At 44.6% G+C, this 17,645-nt stretch overlaps 1 protein-coding gene across 1 annotated transcript in view; it reads right to left on the bottom strand.

Moving 5' to 3' along the window:
* The window catches only part of LZTS1 (leucine zipper tumor suppressor 1), a 74,650-nt gene that overhangs the window by 12,282 nt on the left and 44,723 nt on the right, over window positions 1-17,645 (bottom strand). Inside the window, exons 2-3 of the mRNA XM_020812326.3 lie at window positions 14,998-15,500; window positions 5,428-6,255 (exon numbers count right to left, since the gene is read on the bottom strand). Coding sequence (XP_020667985.1) covers window positions 5,428-6,255; window positions 14,998-15,342 — 1,173 coding nt within the window. The 5' untranslated portion in view covers window positions 15,343-15,500. The remainder of the gene's footprint in view (window positions 1-5,427; window positions 6,256-14,997; window positions 15,501-17,645) is intronic.

Genomic DNA, 17,645 nt, shown 5'->3' with positions numbered 1-17,645 from the left:
ACTCATAGCCCAACAGCATGAACTGAGGGTGAGGGAAATGGAGGAAAGGGAAAGAGAGAAACAGCGGCAATTTGAATTAGAGAGAGAGAGAGAAAGAATGGAAATGGAGAGGGAGAGAGAGAGAATTGCTCTGGAAAAAGAAAGAATGGCGTTTGAATTAAGAAAACTGGAAATGATGAACCAGAACAATAATAATAATAGGGATTCTGAGGGAGGCCAACTGTCTAAGGCTGACCTGAAGAAATTCCCTGTGTACCACAAGGGAGATTGTCCTGAGGTGTTCTTTTCCTTAGTGGAAAGAGCGTTTGTGGACTTCTCAGTGAGGGAAACTGAGAAGATGACCATCATGCGATCTTTAATCAGTGGTAGCCTGGCTGAGGTTTATGCCGAGATGCCTGAGGAACTGATGAAAGATTTTGCAGAGTTCAAAAAACTGGTGTTTGCAAGACATGGGATAAATGCAGAGCAGCTGAGACAAAGATTCAGGTCCCTTACCAAGAAGCCAGAACAGACTTTTACCCAAGTGGGGGCCCAATTGGTGAGGCTGCTTGAGAAATGGCTATCGCAGGAGGGGACAGAGACCTATGAACAGCTTAAAGACTTGATAGCCCTGGAACAGTTCTATTCAGTTCTGCATGGGGAATTGAAATTCCAGGTGAGGGAAAGGAAACCGAAATCTGTGGCAGCAGCCGCAGAAATCGCGGATTTTATCTCCCAAATAAGAAAGCCCTTGGGTGAGGGGAAATCTGTAGGTAAACCCAAAGAAACCTACAGCAAGTACTCTCAGGGACCAGGGAAAAGCCAGCAAGGGGGAGGGGCCCATGGTGAAGGGAAGCCCTCGGGCATGAAACCAAGCCCTCAGAATTTGGAGGGAAAACCGAAACAAGAGGAGAGAGAATCCAAATACACTAGAAAATGCTATTTCTGTCAGGGAAAGGGTCATCTGATCTCAGAGTGTGAGAAATTAAAGCAGCTAAAAGGAATGGTGCCTCAGAATTCTAGTGGGACCAAGCCAAAAGCTGTGTTCTGTGTCCAGAAAGAGCAAAGCTCATTGTCACAGAGGGAGCCTGTTGCCATGACTACTCAGTCTGGAACAGCTACCTCTGCTGATCAGGCTGAGGAAAATGGTCCTCTTGGGGAGGTAAAGCGCTGCTTGCTGGTAAAAACAGATTCTCAGTTGTTTGAGACAGCCGGGGTGGACGTAGGAATACTTGACCGTCAGTATAGGGGGCTGCGGGACACTTGTTCCCAGGTAACCCTGTGCCATCCAGATATTATTCCTAGGGAGTTTATAATCCCAAATGAGAGCATGAAGGTGGCAGGGATTGAGGGGCAGATAATCTCTCTGCCAGTAGCAGAGGTACCTGTCAACTTTCAAGGCTGGAGGGGAGATTGGCGGATAGCGATTTCATCGACTCTGCCAGCAGCTGTGCTCGTGGGAAATGACCTGGCTGAACATGTGAAACGGGTGCTAGTGATTACACGCTCACAAGCCACCACAGGGACAGTTCAGGGGGGTAATGATGAGCCAGAGACGGAAGCGGGTGGGGGAAGTTCAGAAGCTGTGGTGGAAACCTTAACCACAGACAGCAGATTTGGACAGGAGCAAAAGGCAGACGCCACTCTCCAAAAGTGTTTTGAACAGGTGACTGACGCCCAGCTAACACCTGAGACCCCAGTGAGATTTCTGGAGAAAAAGGGGATTTTATATAGAGAAACCCTGAGGAATATCTCAAAAGGGGGAGATGGGATCAGAAGTCAGCTGGTGGTACCTGAAAAGTATCGCCCCATGATCTTACAGAGAGGTCACTCTGACATGTTTGCTGCACACTTAGGAGTGAACAAAACACAGCAGAGAATCACACAGAATTTCTACTGGCCTGACATAGGGAAGCAGATCAGGGAGTTCTGTAAACAATGTGATGTGTGTCAAAGGCAGGGGAATAACCGCGACAGGACCAAAGCAAAGTTGTGCCCTTTGCCTGTGGTTGACACTCCGTTCAAATGCATAGGGGTGGATATTGTGGGACCTTTGCCCAAGGCCACAAAGAGGGGGAATAGGTTCATTCTAACAATTGTGGACCATGCCACAAGGTATCCTGAAGCCATACCCTTGACAAACATCGAAACTAACACAGTGGCCGATGCTTTGGTGGGGTACATGTCCAGGATGGGATTTGCCTCAGAGATAATCACAGATTTGGGCACATCGTTCACGTCAAAGCTCATGAAACGCTTATGGCAAATCTGTGGAATTAAGCTCAGGGAAGCCACTGCCTATCATCCTGAAAGTGATGGGGTAACTGAGAAGTTCAATGGGACTCTAATGCGCATGATTAGGGCTTTCTTGGCAGAGAATCCAAACAATTGGGACCAGAAGCTGCAATCCCTTTTGGTTGCTTATCGATCAGTGCCACAAGCCAGTACCGGGTTCAGTCCATTTGAACTTTTATTTGGGAAAGGGGTGAAGGGGCCCCTTGATTTGATCGAGCAGGGTTGGGGGCAGATCGCCCAGGGTGACCCACAAGACGTTGTGACTTACATAGACACCTTGATGAATGACCTAAGGAGAAACCTAGAGCTAGCAGCAGAGACCCTGCCAGCTCAAAAGGTCAGAAAGAAAGCTTGGGATGACCAGGAAGGCAGGGAGAGGCGCTTTAACCCAGGGGAGGAAGTGCTTTGGCCTAGGCTCTGCAGAGAGAGCAAACTGCAGCTGGGTATCCCAGAAAGAAAATACTTGGGTCACATGATAGGGGGAGGAATGATAAAACCCCTGGAGGCCAAAATAGAAGCTGTTCGTGATTGGCCCAGACCCAACACCAAGAAAAAAGTCAAATCATTTCTTGGGTTGGTGGGCTACTACAGAAAGTTCATCCCGAGGTTTGGCGAGATTGCGGCTCCGCTGACCGATCTGACGAGGAAGAAGACTGATGACAGCATCCCGTGGACCAGCGACTGTGAGGCGGCGTTCCAGAGGTTGAAGAAGGCGTTAATCAACTATCCTGTCCTGCGTGCTCCAGACTTCGACCGGGAGTTCATCATCTACACCGATGCGTCTAACAGCGGGGTAGGAGCAGTTCTGTGCCAAGAGGATGAGAATGGTGACCAGCATCCAGTGTCCTACCTGAGTAGGAAACTTCAAAAAGGTGAGAGACATTTGGCAACCGTGGAGAAGGAGTGTTTGGCCATAGTCTACGCGATCCAGAAGGCCAAGCCTTACATCTGGGGAAGACATTTTGTTCTGTGTACTGACCATTCACCATTGCAATGGTTAAAGACAATGAAAACCCACAATAGCAAACTTATGAGGTGGGCTTTGAACTTACAGGACTATGACTTTGAAGTGAAGGTGGTCAGAGGGTCAGTGAACTGTGTTGCTGACGCCTTATCAAGAAGACCTGAAGACTGAAGACGGCGAAAGAACATGGACTATATGTATATAATGAAAACAAAAAGTTAAAATGTACCTGGTTTTAAATTGGTTTGTATTAATAAAGGTAAATGGATGTATTGTATATGGTAAATGTTTAAATGCCTATTTGCTTTGTTTAACTTAGAATGTAAGTAAGTATAATATGGTATTGAATGTATAACTGTTGTTGTGTATTTTATACAGGTTGTTTTTTTGGTGAAAAGCACCTTAGCTTTCCCCCTACAAAACAACTTATAAAGAGGGGAGGTGTTACATAACAGCACTGATGTTACCTGTCTGTCATGGGTTTGGAGGGAAAGTTCCATCCTATGGGGAGTGGAAGGCGGGACATCAGGAGGAGGGGCTGTACTGTATAAATATGTGATGCCTGTGTGGTGAAGGGAGATGCTGAGACAGACTGTGAGACACTGGGTTGGGACGAAGCAGCAGCTGGGGAAGAAGAAGCTGTTGTGGGAGTCTGGGTGTCTGACAGGGTACTACTGTGTGTCAGAGTACCAGCCTGAAAGGTTCAGGGGTCTGTTGGTTAGCCAGAACTGATGGGTTCAGGGTCTGTGCTTTAAGTTAAAGGTTCTAGGTGAACCAAACTGTATGCTTGTGTGTGTGAGAATAAGCCACGTTACTTTATTTTATTCACCTGATTGTTTTATTTACCCTGTTTGTATTTAAAATAAACCTTATTCTTTTATTGTTTAAAAATCCATCCCTGGTCTGTGTGACTTATTATAGGGAATGGTTGGTGGCAGCTTAGTAACTGTGTGATAGATCCCAGTAGGTCTGGGTTTGTCACACTGTGTTGTTTTTTTCTGCCTGCACAGGTTTCATTTAAAAACAACAACAACAACAACAACAACAAATGTGCCATCAGGTCAATTCTGACATATGGTGGCCCTTTCCAGAGGTTTCCAAGTAGAGAATACTCAAAAGTGATGTCCCATTCCCTTTGCTTGGGGGCATCCTGGGATTGTGCAGCTTTCCCATGACTACACAGGCTGGCTCCTCTCCCTAGAGGTGCAGTGGGGAAAAGAACTCCCAATCTCTGGCTGTGCAGCCAGATACCTAAACCACTGAGCTATCCGGTCAGCTTGTATTTGTTTAGCAAGACAATTTAAACTTCACCCATTGCTTGCTCTTCTCTGCCACTGTTTTTTCTGCTGCCTCTATTCCACTCATTCATTTATTTTCTTCCTTTTGGTATTTAATTGACTTGACTGTCTCAAGCTATGATGTGGATTTATTGAAAGCAAGCCTTATTAAATCTCATGAAACCAATCTTTGAAGGGACTTGCTTAGGATCACATTTTTAATTGTTCTTCGTTGCTTGTGTTAAAATTGTTCTGTTAAGCTGCCTAGGGCCCTGGCCGGCAAAAGGTCAGTGCTCCTGTATCTTTAATACTTCTGTAGAATTTCAGAAGAGTAAGCTGCTTCCAGCCAAGTATCATACATGGTTGTAGAAACTGCATTCTCTGGTGATATTAACTGCATGTTGAAAAAAAATATTTTTCTCAATATTATTCAGCAGCAGAAAATAAAATAAATCAATCTAAGCAATGTTTTATCAAGTTATACAGTGTTACAGGGGAAAATGGGACTCCTAGTACTCAGTAGCATGTGAACCAGGGAAAAGAAAAATCCACAAGATTACTGCTGATTCTACCAATGAGATCTCCCTCCCACCTGTTCTCTAAATCTTTCACAAAAGAGCACATTTGCACAAAAGGAGAAAAATAGCTAAAACTGTGGGCAAGCCCTATTACAATTCATAATATCCAAATGTCCTAAATCTACTTCCATCACTATATGTTCCAACAAACACCAGCTACAGAGAGCATCTCTATTCCTTCAGCTTTCTTTGCCATCCATGCAGTTGGAACTTAGACGAGCGATATTTCTGCACGTTCTGTTTCCTGCCTTTGTCACATTGCAGCTTTCATTCTTTCGTTTTATGCAACTACAACAAATTATCTCCCAACATACAAGGTGCAGGAGACCCTCACCTCCCACTGTGTCTCCTCCAGTGCTGGAGCAAAAGTGATCTTCTCCTTCTCATAGGACCTCAGCTTAGTCTCCAGCACGTCCTGCTCTTTCATCAGATTTGACAGTTCCTCCCGTAGCTGCTTTTTCTCTTGCTGCAGCTGGAACACCTGGAGCTGCAGAAGTTGTTGTGCCCGCTGGCTTTTCTGTGACGTTTGTTTGAGCTTGCTATTGCATTTCTGCTTCAGCCCTTCCATCTCTTCCCTACAGCGCCTCTGTTTTTCCTCATAACTTTGACAGGAGGCGATCTCCTTTTCTTCAAAGCTGCACTGGAGCTCCTGAAGTTCTCCTTCCCTCTCAAGGAGCTTCTGCTCCAACTCCTGGATGGCAGATTCCTCTGTGGATATGGGTGAGCGGATACAGGAGTTCTTTTCAGCAGAGTGGGAGTGGGTGGAAGAAGCTTTGCCTGGGTTGAGGATCTTGGTGCCCCCATCAGAGAAGGACAAGGCCTTCAGACTCATCATGTTACTGTCCTGTAGGATGGCACACTGGGTTATGTTGTGGGCAGAGCCTCCAAAGCGACTGATGGGCCCCACAGGAGCAACAAGTGGGTCCAGCTGGTAGCTGCTAGCTGTACTATGTGTGGGAAGGCTTGACATGGAGTTCCTTCCTGAGTCTGAAAGTCCTCCAGAACACTGTGCAGGCTTAAGGTCCTGGTCCTTGGCTTTCTCCTGGGATGGGAGTTGCTGAGGGGCATGACTGCCATGCTCTGGAGAAGAGAGGAGGACTGTGTTAGAACGAGGGAGCACAGGCTTGAAGGCTGTGGGCCTTGCAGAGTTCTTGTCCATGGCCTGGGGAGATTGAGAAAACAGTCAGTTAGATCAGGCAATAGGAGTTTCAACACTTGCTTTTTTCCTACCTATTTTCGAAGAGGAGGAAAAGAAGAGTCATTTTCTCCTCTACAGACAGACAGAAGCACACATACAGTGGAGTCTTGACTTAAGAATGGCTTGAGTTAAGAACATTTTGACTTAAGAACCACTCTCATAGGAAAATATTGACTTGACTTACATACTTAGATTTGAGTTAAGAACTGAAAAAAACCACGTGGGAGGCACGGAAAGTGCAAAATTTGAACTTTCAGTTAACTGTTGGCCAGTGAAAAGGGTGCCTATCTGCTTCCTCACTCCTCCCAGCGTTTAGAGAGTGGATTGGGAGTCTTCAGACTGCCTGGTACTGCCTGGACTGTATTTTCCCTGCCTTCCCTGAACCTATCTTGACCTAAGAAAAAAAGAAAGAAAATATCCCCCTCTAGTGGTCGAAGGCGGAATAGCAGCTTCCCATTAGTTTCTATGGACGGAAAAGAGCAGATACGGCTCAAATGGTTTTCAATGCATTCCTATGGGAAATGTAGATTTGACCTGAGAACTTTTTGACTTGAGAACCCCCTTCCAATACGGATTAAGTTCTCAAGTCAAGACCCCACTGTGGTGTTACTTTTCCAATGAAAATTCAAATTAGAATATGTTAGAAACAGGAAAATATAGGATTTAGGATGATTATTTGATGCACTGACAGAACAACCCTGTTGCTGAAAGTGAGAATGTTCTAATGTTGGAGCACCTGATATATCAAAGACCCTGCAAATATCCTACTGATAGGGTGAAAGGAAGAGAGAAGTGCAATTTGTTGTTGTTATTCCATTAAAATAAAGATGGATAAAAAGATGGTCAGACAAGCAGATGGAGAGATAGACACTTCAAGAGATAGAACTTCAAGTTCCAGGGTTGTTTTCCTCTGTTGAAAATGTTCTCTGGAAGGGACAATGTGGTTAGAGATTGGGGGGGGGGCTTTGGATCCTGCCAGATCCAAGACATCTGGCAGTTTGACCATATCATGGCTCCTCACCCTCTCCATTTCTCTCCTGATGCCAAGAGCTCAAGAGAGGCTGGAGAGGTGAAGGCTGAAGAGGTTTCCATAGAGAGGGGAATCTGAAACTCAGTCCTTCCTAGGATCCTTTCCTTCAAGCCTGCAGATTTCATTCTTACTGAACAAAACTGAAAAATGAGACAGGAAGTATTAATTCTGCAGGATATACAAACATTTTAATTGCTCTCAAATATTTGAACTGAAATTTTCAGTTAAAAGACAAAAATCATCCTACCAATACCTTGAAATCTATAGAGGTGCCCCTTTGCTAAGAACATTCACTCAGAAAAATATATTATGCATTTACAAATTTTCTTTGTGGTGGCCCCTGATTTCAGAATACTTCCTTGTGGGGCTGGTCATGTTTTCTTTTCATGTCTCAGTAAAAATATACTTCTTACACAGGAGATTTAAATTATTATTTTTAATAATTTTGTTTGTGAAATGGTTGAATGGTTTTTAAAAATAATTTTATCACTACTACATTTATTTATTATGCAAAATGGCCTGCAATTCCTTAGGAATGAAGGGGAGTTTATTTACTTCTAAAATATTTAAATAAACATCAAGTGAACGTAGCACATTTTCAGTGTTCCCTGTCTTCTCTTGAGCAATAGCTGTCAGTTGGGAAACAGTCTGCTTCCTTTTGCTTGCGGTTGGACATTAATGATGGGTTTCTATGCACATGAAGGGTGGGTGAGTACAGAGTTGTCATGTTTTTTAAACGATTAATCATTGGTAAATGGCAGAGTGCTTAAGTGATGCAGCACAATAGCGGAAAACTATTTAAAAAAAACAAAAATGCCTTTTTTTCCCTTTCGAAATAGAACAGAGGGTGCCATCTGCAGTCATGGCCAGACCACATCCAGCTCTATACCTCAGCACTGACAGGAAGGAAGAACATCCTAACCCTACACTGGAATGCAATCTAGACAATCACACAGCAAGTAAATTGTTCTAAATAAACAGTAGGCTCCAAATCTAGGCGAATCTGGAATGCTCTAATAAGAACATTATGCCGTCAGTAATTTTTAGAACATTCCCAACCATTTCAGCAGGGAGCTACAGAGCAGGACAAACTCCTGTGTAACCAGCCTCTTAGTGATTCTTTTAGTTCTTTTCTTGATGCTTCTCTTAATCATAAAGAAAGAAATATAAAACTCTTGCTAGATACAGTCTAACATTCTCTTTCCCAAAGTGGTCAGCTGTACTTAGTAGCACATGAGTAGCACTCTCCCTGGGGTATGGGCCTTATTAAATGGTATTACAGTGGTGCCTCACACAACGATGTTAATTGGTGTTACATAACAGCACTGATGTTACCTGTCTGTCATGGGTTTGGAGGGAAAGTTCCATCCTATGGGGAGTGGAAGGCGGGACATCAGGAGGAGGGGCTGTACTGTATAAATATGTGATGCCTGTGTGGTGAGAGTTAGATGCTGAGACAGACTGTGAGACACTGGGTTGGGACGAAGCAGCAGCTGGGGAAGAAGAAGCTGTTGTGGGAGTCTGGGTGTCTGACAGGGTACTACTGTGTGTCAGAGTACCAGCCTGAAAGGTTCAGGGGTCTGTTGGTTAGCCAGAACTGATGGGTTCAGGGTCTGTGCTTTAAGTTAAAGGTTCTAGGTGAACCAAACTGTATGCTTGTGTGTGTGAGAATAAGCCACGTTACTTTATTTTATTCACCTGATTGTTTTATTTACCCTGTTTGTATTTAAAATAAACCTTATTCTTTTATTGTTTAAAAATCCATCCCTGGTCTGTGTGACTTATTATAGGGAATGGTTGGTGGCAGCTTAGTAACTGTGTGATAGATCCCAGTAGGTCTGGGTTTGTCACATTGATTGGTGGCAGCGGTGGGATACGACTGGTCCAGTTGTCCAGTGGTCCAGCAAAGCCTTGGCAAGTGTGCCCAGAGCAAGGGGGGTCTAGTCAGGGACAGTCTGAGGCGCGTAGGTAATCTTCTAGGTGTACCTCACGGGGAGGTGCGCTAGTAGAAGAACGTGCCAACTGGGGAGACTTAGATTAAGGTGCTCTGAGGCAGCCTAGTTTTGGCGGGAAAAAGCTGAGGAAAAACTGCGTAGCAACAGCGAGCTAGCTTGCCAGCTGAGAGGCCCAGCAGAGGGGGGTAGGCTCTGACTCGATACTGTTGCAAGTAGTGCTGAAGAACAGCAGCAGTCTCTAGGGAGAGCTGGTTCTGAGGCAAAAAGGAAAAAAAAAGTGGTCGTTTTATTTTGAGTCTTGACTTTTTAAAGCAGCCTGTTCTGAGGGGGGGGTATGCCCTTGACTCGAAGCCAAGTAGCAGACATGAGTGAAGTTAAAGACCCCCAGATTGACCAAGGTTCTGAGGATGAATTTGGCTCAGTGCAGGGTGACAGCACAGGAGAGCAGGACCCAGAACTCAGAAAAATACTCCTAGCCCAACAGCATGAACTGAGGGTGAGGGAAATGGAGGAAAGATTAGAGAGAGAAAGAAGGGAGGAAAGGGAAAGGCAATTTGAAATGGAGCAAAGGGAAAGAGAGAAACAGAGGCAATTTGAACTAGAGATGGAGAGAGAGAAGATGGCGTTTGAATTAAGAAAACTGGAACTGATGAACCAGAACAATAATAATAATAGGGATTCTGAGGGAGGCCAACTGTCTAAGGCTGACCTGAAGAAATTCCCTGTGTACCACAAGGGAGATTGTCCTGAGGTGTTCTTTTCCTTAGTGGAAAGAGCGGTTGTGGACTTCTCAGTGAGGGAAACTGAGAAGATGACCATCATGCGATCTTTAATCAGTGGTAGCCTGGCTGAGGTTTATGCCGAGATGCCTGAGGAATTGATGAAAGATTTTGCAGAGTTTAAAAAACTGGTGTTTGCAAGACATGGGATAAATGCAGAGCAGCTGAGACAAAGATTCAGGTCCCTTACCAAGAAGCCAGAACAGACTTTTACCCAAGTGGGGGCCCAATTGGTGAGGCTGCTTGAGAAATGGCTATCGCAGGAGGGAATAGAGACCTATGAACAGCTTAAAGACTTGATAGCCCTGGAACAGTTCTATTCAGTTCTGCATGGGGAATTGAAATTCCAGGTGAGGGAAAGGAAACCGAAATCTGTGGCAGCAGCCGCAGAGATCGCAGATTTTATCTCCCAAATAAGAAAGCCCTTGGGTGAGGGGAAATCTGTAGGTAAACCCAAAGAAACCTACAGCAAGTACTCTCAGGGACCAGGGAAAAGCCAGCAAGGGGGAGGGGCCCATGGTGAAGGGAAGCCCTCAGACATGAAACCAAGACCTCAGATTTTGGAGGGAAAACCAGAACAAGATGAGAGAGAATCAAGATACGCCAGAAAATGTTATTTCTGTCAGGGAAAGGGTCATCTAATCTCAGAGTGTGAGAAATTAAAGCAGCTAAAAGGAATGGTGCCTCAGAATTCTAGTGGGACCAAGCCAAAAGCTGTGTTCTGTGTCCAGAAAGAGCAAAGCTCAATGTCACAGAGGGAGCCTGTTGCCATGGCTACTCAGTCTGGGACAGCTGCCTCTGCTGATCAGGCTGGGGAAAATGGTCCTCTTATGGAGGTAAAGCGCTGCTTGCTGATAAAAACAGATTCTCAGTTGTTTGAGACAGCAGGGGTGGACGTAGGAATACTTGACCGTCAGTATAGGGGGCTGCGGGACACTTGTTCCCAGGTAACCCTGTGCCATCCAGATATCATCCCTAGGGAGTTTATAATCCCAAATGAGAGCATGAAGGTGGCAGGGATTGAGGGGCAGATAATCTCTCTGCCAGTAGCAGAGGTACCTGTCAACTTTCAAGGCTGGAGGGGAGATTGGCGGCTAGCGATTTCATCGACTCTGCCAGCAGCCGTGCTCGTGGGAAATGACCTGGCTGAACATGTGAAACGGGTGCTAGTGATTACACGCTCACAAGCCACCACAGGGACAGTTCAGGGGGGTAATGATGAGCCAGAGACGGAAGCAGAGGGGAGTTCAGAAGCTGTGGTGGAAACCTTAACCACAGACAGCAGATTTGGACAGGAGCAAAAGGCAGACGCCACTCTCCAAAAGTGTTTTGAACAGGTGACTGACGCCCAGCTAACACCTGAGACCCCAGTGAGATTTCTGGAGAAAAAGGGGATTTTATATAGAGAAACCCTGAGGAATATCTCAAAAGGGGGAGATGGGATCAGAAGTCAACTGGTGGTACCTGAAAAGTATCGCCCCATGATCTTACAAAGGGGTCACTCTGACATGTTTGCTGCACACTTAGGGGTAAAAGGGCCCCTTGATTTGGGCAAACAAAATTGGGAGCAGATCACCCAGGATGACCCACAAGACGTTGTGACATACATAGACACCTTGATGAATGACCTAAGGAGAAATCTAGAGCTGGCAGCAGAAAACCTGCAAGCTCAGAAGGTCAGACAGAAAACATGGTATGACCACAAAGCTAGAGAGAGGCACTTTGACCCGGGGGAGGAAGTGCTTTGGCTTAGGCCCTGCAGAGAGAATAAACTGCAGCTCAAATGGGCAGGACCATATAGGGTCATTTCCAAGATGTCAGACCTGAACTACCTTATAGAGCAGGAGGAGAACCAAGCAAGGAGGGTGGTTCATGTGAATGCCCTAAAACCCTACTACAGAGGGGAACAGAGGGTTCTATTCGCGATAAAAGCAGCTGAGAGTGAGGAAGCTGAATTACCCTTCTGGGAGGGTAGAGGGGAAGTAAAATACAACCCAGAGGAGGTAAAGATCAGTCCTGCACTCACCCAAGACCAGCAGCAAGAACTAAAAATGCTGCTTAGCAAATATCAACAGGTGTTTTCCAACAAGCCGGGGATAGTGAAGGGAGTGATGCATCGGATCCACACAGGGGATGCACCCCCGCAGGCAGTATCCCCATACCGAGTAACGGGACCCTATAGGGACAAGGTGCGGAAGGAGCTGGACGAGATGCTTAGGGAGAACATAATCGTCCCCTCTTCTAGTCCTTGGTCCTCTCCGATAGTCCTTGTGGACAAGCCTGATGGGAGCATTAGGTTTTGTGTTGATTACAGGAAATTAAACCGTGTAACCACTCCTGATGCCTACCCAATGCCCAGGCTAGACAACCTGATTGAAACCATAGGGGGTTGTCGGTTCATCTCATCATTGGACCTGGTAAAGGGATATTGGCAATTAAGAATTGATCCCAGGGATCAAGAAAAGACTGCCTTTTGCAGCCCTTTTGGTCTCTATGAGTTTCGAGTCCTGAGCTTTGGTCTCAGAAATGCACCAGCCACATTCCAAAGGCTGATGGACCAGACCTTGGCAGGGCTCAGTGACTTTACAGTGGCCTACATTGACGACATAGGGATCTTCAGTAATACCTGGGAAGATCACCTGATACACCTGGAGTTAGTGCTGCAGAGGTTAAGTGCAGCAGGGCTAACAGTAAAGGCCAGCAAGTGTCAGCTGGGTAGCCCAGAAATAAAATACTTGGGTCACATGGTAGGGGGAGGAATGATGAAACCCCTGGAGGCCAAAATAGAAGCTGTTCGTGATTGGCCTAGACCCAACACCAAGAAAAAAGTCAAATCATTTCTTGGGTTGGTGGGCTACTACAGAAAGTTCATCCCGAGGTTTAGCGAGATTGCGGCTCCGCTGACCGATCTGACGAGGAAGACGGCTGATGACCGCATCCCGTGGACCAGCGACTGTGAGGCGGCGTTCCAGAGGTTGAAGGAGGCGTTAATCAACTATCCTGTGTTGCGTGCTCCAGACTTCGACCGGGAGTTCATCATCTACACCGATGCGTCTAACAGCGGGGTAGGAGCAGTTCTGTGCCAGGAGGATGAGAATGGTGACCAACATCCAGTGTCCTACCTGAGTAGGAAACTTCAAAAAGGTGAGAGACATTTGGCAACCGTGGAGAAGGAGTGTTTGGCCATAGTCTACGCGATCCAGAAGGCCAAGCCTTACATCTGGGGAAGACATTTTATTCTGTGTACTGACCATTCACCATTGCAATGGCTAAAGACAATGAAAACCCACAATAGCAAACTTATGAGGTGGGCTTTAAATCTACAGGACTATGACTTTGAAGTGAAGGTGGTCAGAGGGTCAGTGAACTGTGTTGCTGACGCCTTATCAAGAAGACCTGAAGATTGAAGACGGCGAAAGAACATGGACTATATGTATATAATGAAAACAAAAAGTTAAAATGTACCTGGTTTTAAATTGGTTTGTATTAATAAAGGTAAAATTGATGTAATGCATATGGTAAATGTTTGAAATGCCTATTTGCTATGGTTAACTTAGAATGTAAGTATATGTAAGTATAATATGGTAGGTATAATTATTGTTGTGTGTTTTATACAGGTTGGTTTTTTGGTGAAAAGCACCTTAGCTTTCCCCCTACAAAACAACTTTTAAAGAGGGGAGGTGTTACATAACAGCACTGATGTTACCTGTCTGTCATGGGTTTGGAGGGAAAGTTCCATCCTATGGGGAGTGGAAGGCGGGACATCAGGAGGAGGGGCTGTACTGTATAAATATGTGATGCCTGTGTGGTGAGAGTTAGATGCTGAGACAGACTGTGAGACACTGGGTTGGGACGAAGCAGCAGCTGGGGAAGAAGAAGCTGTTGTGGGAGTCTGGGTGTCTGACAGGGTACTACTGTGTGTCAGAGTACCAGCCTGAAAGGTTCAGGGGTCTGTTGGTTAGCCAGAACTGATGGGTTCAGGGTCTGTGCTTTAAGTTAAAGGTTCTAGGTGAACCAAACTGTATGCTTGTGTGTGTGAGAATAAGCCACGTTACTTTATTTTATTCACCTGATTGTTTTATTTACCCTGTTTGTATTTAAAATAAACCTTATTCTTTTATTGTTTAAAAATCCATCCCTGGTCTGTGTGACTTATTATAGGGAATGGTTGGTGGCAGCTTAGTAACTGTGTGATAGATCCCAGTAGGTTCCAAAAAAATCAACGTTGTGTGAAACATCGTTCTGTGAAACACCATTTCACATAGGAATGCATTGAAAACTGGTTAATCCGTTCCAATTGGAACGGATTGCCATCGTTCAGTGAAAATCCCCATAGGAAACATCGTTGAGTGAAACAATGTTTCCTATATTGGAATGTATTGAAGCCGACTCAATACATTTCAATGCCTTTGCGAAGTCCTTTTTCGCTCCTGTAAAAGTGTCTTACAATGTTTGGACGCTGTTTTAAATGATTGCAATGGTTAGTCCACCTCCTGAAACCTATGCAAACTGATTTTGGTGTTGTTCTGACACTTCGTTAATTTATGATGATTTTTTGAATTTTCTCCATAGGAAACCATTGGATGGTCTGTCTAATGGTTTCCAATGGAAAAAACAAAAAATCATCATAAATTAACGAAGTGTCAGAACAACACCAAAATCAGTTTGCATAGGTTTCAGGAGGTGGACTAACCATTGCAATAATTTAAAACAGCTTCCAAACATTGTAAGACACTTTTACAGGAGCGAGAAGGGAGATCGGAAAAGGGCTCTTTGATCTCCGTTTGCCTTTTAAAGTTCTTCCCGATCTCCCTTTTCGCTCCTGTAAAAGTGTCTTACAATGTTTGGAAGCTATTTTAAATGATTGCAGTATGGCTTTTCCACTTTGCTACCAGCATTCTCAGATACATCTGATTAGATTTGTGGGTTTCATCTAACTCACTAGTTCCAGCTGGTTAGAGATTGGCTTGAGTTTTGGGGGTGTTGAGGTACCAAAATCCACACTGTTTCTTGTTGTGTGACTCCCTGGCTCTCCCCCAGAGAGTGGTGTGTAGTCTGTCCGATGAGCTTTCTGGTTGACTTTGATGTAAAAGAAGTCCTCATTCTTCTTTCCCTTTGAGCTGGACTTGTTGTGGGCAGTTTCCTGAGAGAAGCCAAATTTCAGCAGCCCATCAGAATATCTATTCAGCTTCTTCAGGTGGGATGACTTGCGCAGCTTGTACTGAGATGCCCGACAGTGTTTGCTGTGGAAGCTATGCCCAGAGATAAGACTACTGACACTTCCCATGATAGTGATGGTGGCTCCGGTGATGCTTCTGAATGGAGGACATGCACGGAAGCAATAATGCCCTGTTTCTGTCTTCAAGAAGGATGTGCTCAAATCCGTGAGAAAAGGCTGGTATTGTGGTCATAACAGAAGCCTTGCTGTGTCGAAGATTAACAAGCCTAAGAGGAAGAGAGAAGGAAGTGAGACTTGGGGGGAATAGCAAAAGCATCTTATCGAATTTTCATAAAGTGAATATAGAGAGACACCTGTTTTTAAGACCCACCTCTGCCACTGACACCCTATGTGATGCCAAGGAAGTCATCATATCTCAGCAATAATACCTAATCTGCAAAACAGAAATACTTGTGACCTTATCTACACAAGCAAGGGTAAACTAGGGTTATGTGTGTTGCATTGTGTACTGTTAAGTTGGAACTGACATTGTGACCTTAACAGAGCTTCCAAGGAAAGTGAGATAATTAAGGAGTGGTTTTACCACTGCCACTTCCCTCATGGGTGTTCATGGCCAAGTAGGGATTCAGATCTGTGTCTCCTGAGTCCCAATTTATCACTGCATTCCCTACATCACATTATCTGAAAACTAGGCTTATTGACTCATAAAACAGGGAGGGGGAATGTCAAGATGCAAAATGAGTGAAGCCCCCCCCCCAAAAAACCCCTGCGGTCATCTATGGCAGCCTTCCATCAAACCGATACCATTGAGACGTGTTGGGCTGCAACTGCCACCACTTGACAGAATGGCCGATAAGGGCACTAGGTTGGGGAAAACTGGTCTATGGTTTACAGCAATTGTATTTGCTCAGAAATCACTTACCATCAAATCAGGCCCTTAGAAGTCTTGCCCCAGGTGCCCACATTAAGTCAGTACCATTCAATGCTACATTTGTATCACAACCCTAAAGAAAAAACTAAACACACAACCAGAATAAATAGTTCAAATAAGTGAACCTGGCTGCAGCCACCAGAAATATGTGACATCTTATTAAGCTTAAGGAAACATTTACCTATATCTTATAGATAGAGATAGGAAAAGTCTGCATCCCCAACTACACACCACACAAACCTGTTATTATTATTATTTCCAAATATATGTACCTACAGCTGGGCAATATGAGCAGAACTGCCAGAGACTGGCACACACATGTTTTTTGAACTGACATGTTTTTTCTGTACCACCCACAGTCTACAGACCTATATCGGGTTGAAAGCTAGCTTATGTTGATGCCTTTTTAGTGGTCTCATAAAGGTATTACCTAGCCTTCAGGTTGTGCACCAGGGCCACACATTTTTTTTCCTGTTGAACTAATAAAGTGGGAGATTTTGAGACTGTCATTCCTTTCAGTTCTACTATTGATGACAGGGCCTAAGGGTTTTCCCCACAATATTAAAATTATTCAGAATAACCTTAAGACATACACACTACTAGTGGTTTTGGTTTCTTTTCTTTTGTATGCTCTACAAGTTTTGTATGCTCAACATGTTGTATTACACTTGGGATACAATAAAATACCACGGATTTCATTGGCTGAAATCCAGTAGTAAGTTGTAACTAGAGTCAGTCCATTGAATCAGTGGGGATTTGGTAAGTCAACACGTTTGTAAGTTCTAATGTAATGAGCCTAGGTGTGACTTACTATTGGATTCAAAACATTAGGGATGGGAGAAGACTCTTCTTAAACACTAGAATATGACTGTTCACCATTATAAACAACAATAACCTAATGGACCAGGCAGTTTTATAAAAGTCTGGAAGCAAATAGTTGCAAATAGCAAGTAATTCATAATTACAGTGGTGCATCGCTAGACGATGTTAATCTGTTCCATTGAAATTGCTGTCTTGTGAAAACATCGTCTAGCGAAAAGTGTTTCCCCACTGGAATGCATTGAAACCCGTTTAATGCATTCCAATGGGGGGAAATAGTCGTAGTCCAGCGAAAATCCCCATAGGGAAGCCATTTTGCGAAGCGCCAATCAGCTGTTTAAATTGCTGTCTTACAAAGCATCGGTCTTGAAAACATCCATTTTGCGAAGATCGCCCATAGGGAAGCCATTGTGCGAAGCCGCCGAAAAAATGGTCTGCGAAGCATGGACCAAATCATCCAGCGAAATCCCCTATAGAAAAAACTGTTTTGTGATTCACTATAGTGATCGCAAAAAGTCAACATCTAGCAAAAAAATCATTATGCAGGGTAATCGTCTTGCGAGGTACCACTGTAGCTGTATTTTTGCATAATACAACTATAAGTTCTATGTTATATTACAATTGCAACTTATTGAGAGACAGCCTTCATTCTAACTGTAAC

Source organism: Pogona vitticeps, chromosome 8 (assembly GCF_051106095.1).
Source record: "Pogona vitticeps strain Pit_001003342236 chromosome 8, PviZW2.1, whole genome shotgun sequence".
NCBI lineage: Eukaryota > Metazoa > Chordata > Lepidosauria > Squamata > Agamidae > Pogona > Pogona vitticeps.
This window is presented reverse-complemented; position numbering and strand designations above follow the sequence as displayed.